The sequence below is a fragment of the Sparus aurata genome, chromosome 5, assembly GCF_900880675.1.
Source record: "Sparus aurata chromosome 5, fSpaAur1.1, whole genome shotgun sequence".
NCBI classification, from domain to species: Eukaryota; Metazoa; Chordata; class Actinopteri; order Spariformes; family Sparidae; genus Sparus; species Sparus aurata.
The window spans coordinates 24,221,814-24,229,281 of NC_044191.1; the positions used below are offsets into that span (position 1 = coordinate 24,221,814).

At 41.6% G+C, this 7,468-nt stretch overlaps 1 protein-coding gene across 1 annotated transcript; it reads left to right on the forward strand.

Annotated features, from left to right (window-relative positions):
* On the forward strand, window positions 1-3,213 carry LOC115581545 (multicilin). Its single transcript, XM_030416713.1, has 7 exons — window positions 1-216; window positions 293-365; window positions 464-543; window positions 1,024-1,084; window positions 1,188-1,417; window positions 2,164-2,274; window positions 2,375-3,213. Exons 1-7 carry the CDS (start codon window positions 127-129, stop codon window positions 2,813-2,815), a joined length of 1,086 nt encoding a protein of 361 aa, XP_030272573.1. The 5' UTR covers window positions 1-126; the 3' UTR covers window positions 2,816-3,213.
* The last annotated feature ends 4,255 nt before the right edge of the window (window positions 3,214-7,468 follow it).

Below are 7,468 nucleotides of genomic sequence, written 5' to 3' on the forward strand. Positions count from 1 at the left end.
CAAGTGCCTTTGATTGGGCCAAAACTCCGAGGCCGCGGCACGGAGAGACACAAACCGGGAGAATCTCGTCTATATCAACTCTGAGTCAAAGCATGGTGCTCCAGTCCTGCAGCCAGAGGCGAGCCGATGAAGATGCAAAGAGACAGAAAGGTGTTTGGTGCCATGTGCCCCAATCAGATGAGCCAACAGGGGAGGAGAGCTGCGGTTAGCAGAAAGGTATGAAATCTTTCTCCTGTCTCTTCTCTTCTGTTCAGCTCTGATGTTCAGTGGTGTTAACAGTCGTTCCCTGCAGGATAAAGTGCTGGTGCCAAGAAGCAGCAGCCCAGTCGCCATGTACGTGGAGCTCCCCTGTATCATCGAACAAGGTATGCGCACCTCTGACAGTCCGACCGAACCTCACGCATAAAGACAGCATGTGACAATAAATACATTGAATCATGCAGACACGCTTCTCTCGCCTCAGCTTTTTCAACAATCGCATGGGATGACCTGGAGGAGTGCGCGTCTGTGGTGAGAAGAGAGAGCGACTCCCTCGGCTCACAGGTGAGGAGAAAAACTCAAAAAAGAACCAGAAGAAACAAACAAACATAGAAATGCTTCACTTTTTCAGGCTTTTTATGACCTGATTTTAATGTAAATCCACGTGTTTAGAGAGATATGACATGGTGGCAGATCTTTATCGCTCCCAGGCTGTTAATGTTTGACACGATGTGCGCTGGAATTCTGCACGACAGAGATGAATGTTTACCCGTGACGCGCAGGCTACCGCTAATTGGCCGGTCCTCACACGTTTTTATCCTCGGGCAGCCTCTTTTGGCACGGCTCACCGTGCGCACAAACACTTTACGCGCCGGCACACTCGCAGACATGACCGCCGAGACGTATTCTGCCGTTAGGCCACATTACCCTGCCTGGTCGTGGTGGGATTATCAGGTGCGGGGCAGGCTACGATTTGTTTTCTCCTCCAGTGAGATTGTGACACATTTGTTCTGTCTTTTAATCGTCAATTTGATTTGGCTGCAGGTGAATGAATCTGATGCAGATGACCAGGATTTTGGAGATTATGCGCTGGACTTCATGGCAGGTGAGCAAAGTAAATTTACATTTTAGCACTGATGTTGTGTGCTGTGTCATCATCATCATCATCATCATCATCACCAACCCCTTGTGTCTGTCTCCTCTGTCAGACTCTCCTGCCACTCTGGAGAGCAGTCTGTCTCCAGATGAACTGGTACCCTTTCAGGGATGTGTCATACCTCCCCTCACCCCTCAGCGGTTCTCCTCCTCAGATGACTGTCTGGTTCTTCACTCCTCCACAGAAGCAGGTAACCCGCCTGCCCAAGATGGAGCTCTGTGGAGGGGCATCACCCAGTGCCAGGGCAGGGCGTTGGGTGAATCCATGGAAGTCAACAATCAGGTAAATCCTCACTGTACGATCGATGACTTGGCGGCTGTGGTGCACATCATGAGGCAGTATTTATAAGTGATTTATGTCATGAACGATCCAATGTGTGCTTTTCTGGATATGTTTGAGATAGACAAATCCAATATTTCTGCCCATTACCTTTGAGAAAACTGACACTTTCAGTCTTTCACTGAATCTATTATAGTTCAAGATGTCTCCAAAAGGATGCTCATCAATTCACCTTGAGCGTCTTTCTTTATATTTAACCTGGTTTGATCAAAAAATGTGCGGAGAGTTTGTATAAATGAGGAAAACATTAAAGGTGAACTGCAGAGTTTTCTTGTAAATAAACTGATTTTTATGTTTACCAATTAGTGGTACTCACCAAACGCACATTTAGTTTTTTATAGGTCTAACAAACGTGTTGAATGCATTTCCTTCCTCACAAAACATTTGCGAAACCAATTCATTCAACATTTAGAAACCTGCACTGTTTGAATTCCTATAGCAGTTTTATTTACCATGCCTTTGTTGATTCATCGCTGCTTTTCTCGATGGCCTTTCCTCAACCACCATCGGTAGACCAGAGAGTTATGTGAAACCACTGGCAAGAAGGAAACCCACTCATAAAAAGACTGGCCCTTAATGCTGTCAAGGGTTAAAAACTGCTGGTGGCATAGAATGAATACATGACAGGTCACTGTGAGTTAAAGCAAAGTGCTGTCAATGGAAGTGAACACATTTGTCTGTGTCTGCAGCTACATGAGACTCTCCACAGAAAGAAGGAAGAGATCGACTCCCTTCAGGGGAGAAATCTTCACCTCCGGCAGCTGGCCAGTCGTGCAAAGCACCTAGCCTCAGTTCTTGAAGTGAGTACATGACTGAACACACACTTTCATCCTGGATTCAATAAAACCTTGTCCCTGAGCCCTTATCTTTATTTCTTGTTCTTCCACTATGTTCCTTCAGAAACTGATGACAGTCAGAGACCCTCATGTGAGAGAGGCAGTGATGCCCTGCAGTGATAAAACTTCACTGAGTCCCTGTAAGAGGCAGCGACTGGACGAAGGATATGAAACAGAGTCCTCTGATTCAGTGGAGGACATGCTGAGGGACATCAGCACACGCTGCAACGCTGTCCTGCATGGTGCCGCTGCTGGAACAAAACTCCAGCAGGAATCAGAGACTATACGCATGTACGGTTCATTCTCAGGCCTACAGACTTCTACCCCCAAAGGCCTCAGCACGGCAGCGGATGGAGCAGAGTCGGAAGATATCGCCTCATCTTTCAAAACTTCCGTTAGAGAACACTGCACTATAAAGACTCAAGTGTTTCCTCACGGACGGGCCTTCACCTCGAGGACTCAGCAGGGAGGATACCGCTTTCGCTGGGTTCCAAACCACAGCTGAAGCCAGGGTTAACAGATGTAAAACTGGATTCGATCCTGCTTTTAATAAGTGGTTTAAAGGTGCCAAATGTCTGTTCAAGACTGGAAGGAAGTGTGGGTGGGCAGGGCCTGTTAATGCTTAACTAATAATCTATAGTGATATCTGTGAATGATTACATGATGTCTTCCTCAGGTAGCTTGTGAGCTCATCAGTCAGATGTGGGGCCTGACAAAGGAAATAATACTGCCTCAGCCTTTGTTTTCTTTGTGTTTCTGTTTACATGCCTCAAAATGTAACGATCTTACCAAACGATGTGGAAATGTCATGTTCATTTTAACCCCTCATCATTTGTATTGCCTCGGGAAAATGGAAATGACTTTAAAAAGTTTGAAAATAAAAGTTATGTTTTATAAAGCTGACTTAAAGGGATTTCTGTTGTGGAAAGTGGTCTTGGGTGATATTTGAACAATGGAAAGAAACCGTTTTCAACATGAACTTTCTTGTTTGAGCAGTGAAACAAATGTGACCCCCTGACCTCCTCTAAGAAGCAGGGACTTCCTTTCCTTTTGTCTCTGTCTGAGTGACTGTGTGGTCTGAGAATGGGCTTCGCTCATGACGCATTACAGCCAACATCCTTGTTTATATCCTTCTTTTTGCAAATTTAAATGGATTTTTCTTTTCCAGATTGATGATTTATGGTCCTCTAAATCACACTGCTAAGACTTCATCTGTATGAACAATATTCGCAGTAACCCTAAACCAGAAAAAAGAATCTAAAGGGGACCTAAAATCTCAGATACAGAAAACATTTTTAAACATCAACATACAAAGTTTAAGGCGATATATTTGGGAGATTGTGTGTGTAAAGAGTACATAATTACAGTATGGGTATGTGATAAATTTAGGCAGATATTACAGTATACTGAATGTTGATAACATCTTTTATCCTCTGAACAACAATTGTTTTCTGGCACATGTCGAAGGCTAAAACAAGGACAAGACAACAATAAGAACAGATGAACTTATCTCAAGAGGATGTGACTGTCTGACCTTTGGGTATCTGTGATGTAATCTTCCTTCACCCTCCCTGCTGAGTGGGTTTGTTTGAGGCAGACCGGTCAACAAATACAATGTCGAACCTCAGGTCAGACACCTGGTTAAACTTCCCAAACCTGGGCCTGTTTACTTTGGAGCAGTGAGGGCAACACGTCAACCCCACAAGCTGAGGATGATTTACAGTGCTGCTGCTGTCATGAACGCTGACTTTAATGACCCATATGAAGATAAGAAGAACCTGATAGTGAGATGGAGGTCTGATTGACACAGGCCTGATTTTTCAGTTAACATCATGGAAAGATGCATCGCTGAGGGAATGTATGCCCATTTGAGTTGACTACTCCACCTGCAGCATCACAATCACAAAACATTTCATTGTTCGTGATTGTACTGAAATAAATAATAACTGAAGTGTCTTATATGACTCCACAAGTTAAATGGTGCGGTGATATTTCACATCAGTGCTGTCTAAAATAAGTATCCACATGCCCGAATCAACTATCTGTTACACAATACATCCACGAATAGAGCTGCTTTTATCCTGATGTTAATCAGGCATTAGCTGGAAGACCAAATCCTGCGTTTACTAGTGCATTAAAAGTCAGGTGTGTGAGTGTGATGAGAGGGAAACAAAACCACACACACGCATCCTTTAAGTGTCCAACACTGGAACGCTTTGGGAAGATGTTGACAAAACTCTAAACTATGTTTTTGACCTAAAAGAACGTCTGAAACCAGAAAGTATGTTGGCCATCAATCCATTGGGAACAATAGAATTGACTGATATAAACCTCTTCAGCGTATTGTGTATGACTGCCATGAAACAGTGACATCATGAGCTCATGGACACAATAAATAAATAAATTTTAGACATGGAGGAGTGAACTTTCACAATCAGAGACCGAACAAAAAAAGTTGAACAACAAAGAAAGACTCTACAAACTGAACTTTCCACGACTAGTGGAAAAACGTATTTTAAAAGAGTGCAATGGACTTAGCAAATGTTATTTTTTTATGGAAGACAATAAAGGAAACATTGCAATAATACATTTTAAAAATAAAGAAAGGTTAATGTGTATTACACGCTGTCAGTCAACACGTCAGAATGACCGATTCTTCCATCATGGAGATTAGCATCTCTGAATCTGTCCTGTGACAACCATGTATCTCTAAAAAAAGTCAACTTTGTCTGAAAAACAGCCCTGTTTTTGAGTTTGTGACCACTAATCCAAGAGGGTTTGTTAAAAAGGCTGGTTTATTTAGTTTTAGAGGTATTTTTTCAACCTATAAAGTAACAATTAACCATTAAGGTTTATCACAAAGATTCACAAACATTCAACTGCTAAATCTGAAGATACATTGTCTTCGCTGGACAGGAAGGGTATGAAAATCTGAGCAACTATGAAGCTGGAGCAGATAAACAGATAAAGTCACATAGATTGGAAAAAGGTAAGTAACCAATAGTACATCACATTTATACTTAAGTACAGTATGCCTATTTACTTATTTACTAAATCAAGTCATCATGTAGGCCTATTTGAATAACATATCAACAAGTCAAATAGAATGTACTGTCTGAGGAATTTTGACACTTATGGCCTTCCATACCTGGAGGTACCTGACTAACCCTGACCTGCTGACATGATCACCGTTAACAATTTAAATTCCTGCTGCCAACATAAATCAAACAGGACGCTTGTTGTCAGACTTCAGCCCCTCATCGTACAAGCGTCCAGACCTTCACGTCAGCTTAGCTCGACACAGAACAAATGGGTTTGTCATTGAGCCGCAGCAGCAGCGGCAGCAGCAGCAGCGGCCACAGAGGGCGACGCTTTGTTTAAGCTGCTTGTGACACATTTGACCGGTTAAGCTACCGCCAAACTGCGGGGGACGATGCGGGAGGGGGAAAGGAAAATACAACACACAATGAGTTTCTAAGGCGACTGAAGCCAAACCCTGGAGGGAGGCTGTAAACCAGACGGAATCCCGCGGGAAAGAGGGTGGCGAAATAAAATGATTTGTGGTCCTGCTGCGGGTGGATGATGATGATGACGATGATGATGATGGACCCTTGATGGGAAGAATTAAGAGGCGCAAATACATATTTAATTCAAGACGTTTTCTAATGCAGTTGAAGAGTTATCAGGGCACGTTGAGGGCACATTTTAAAGCAAGCTGTTGTGGATAACAAAATAAACACGGACACAACAACCTTCATCAGTTTAATTACCTGCTTTTAATAACTGAAACACACAACGAATACAAACTTAATTACAGCAGCATTTATTAATAGTTTGACTGTTATTACTCTGTGCGTGTGACCTATGTTTATCCTTAATTATGGATTTATGGAGCTGAAAGATAATTATCACAAGTCAAATATGTGTATGTCTGTGGCCTGGAGCTGTGGTGGAGCAGTGGTGGAGCTGCTCCGTCAGCATGTGTCGGGCTGCTGCGGCTCATTGAGAGCACGCACCTGTCGCACAGCTCCGCAGGCTCGCGCTCGGGCTGTGAGCGCATATGGAAGTGGCAGGTGGCGAGAACGTGCGCAGCTCGCGCCGTTCGGCCCACTTAGCGCGAGAGCAGCTCATCAGTAAACGGTGTGGCCCGCGGACTCAGCGCGTCTTCCCGCAAAAGCAGGGGGACTGTTAGAAGTTCTGAGTATGAGAGCAGATACGACATCACTCAATATCTATCAGTCTATCAATTTATATTATTTATTGTGTGAGTGTTGGTTAAAAAAGAAGTTTTATTAGGCTATAATATTTTAATTATTTTATATATTTGAGTTGCTAAATAACATTTAACTCTACTTACTACTAAAATGAAATGAAATACAAACATGTATCAACTCTCAAATCTTCAGGCTAATTAGAAGATATTTTACATTAACCAAAAAATGAATAAAACAGAAATAGGCCTATATAACCTATGAATTCGAGAACAATTAGAGCTGGACTGCATTTTGTTTGCATCATGAATTATGTGACAAAAATAAAAATATGCTGTCATCAACAAACTAACTACTTTTTTTTTTTTACTATCATTACTATTATTTTCGTTGCTTCCTGTTATGTTTGGAAGCCCATTTCCAACAGTTAAAGAAAAAAAGAGGTAAAAAAGACAAAATTACAAGATTAAAAAGTCAAAACTATGGGATAAAAAACTCAAAATTACAAGAAAAAGTCATGACTATGAGATAATAAGTCACAGTTGTCACATGAAAGGTCAATTATATCTCATAATTTCAACATTTGACCTCATAATTATGCTCAGCCTACCATGAGATCATAATTTATTTTATTGTATTAATTTTTAATCAAGGATAAGTTATCGTCATTTAATTTCTTTATATGGCGGAAGTGAGCTTCCATAGCCAGGTCTAATATATCTGACTTTTTATCCGTCTGTTATTGAAGAAAAAAAAATATATTCTTATTAAGAGCATCCTATAAATATTCTCTCTTTAACTATTTTATCTGCAATGTTCTAACACATGGATCTTAAATGATCTTCAAAAGGCAAATAATACTATAGCTAATCAACATCACTAATATTGTACTAATTACACTCTTTATTCCCAAGACCATACAACAGACAATAGGCTGATTGTGGAGT

Bases quoted from the DNA above. Each gene is read 5' to 3' on its own strand.
- LOC115581545 (XM_030416713.1), top strand. From the start codon at position 127: ATGAAGATGCAAAGAGACAGAAAGGTGTTTGGTGCCATGTGCCCCAAT. The intron at 366-463 runs GTATGCGCACCT...CTCTCGCCTCAG, and splicing joins CCCCTGTATCATCGAACAAG to CTTTTTCAACAATCGCATGG. The intron at 1,418-2,163 runs GTAAATCCTCAC...CTGTGTCTGCAG, and splicing joins CCATGGAAGTCAACAATCAG to CTACATGAGACTCTCCACAG.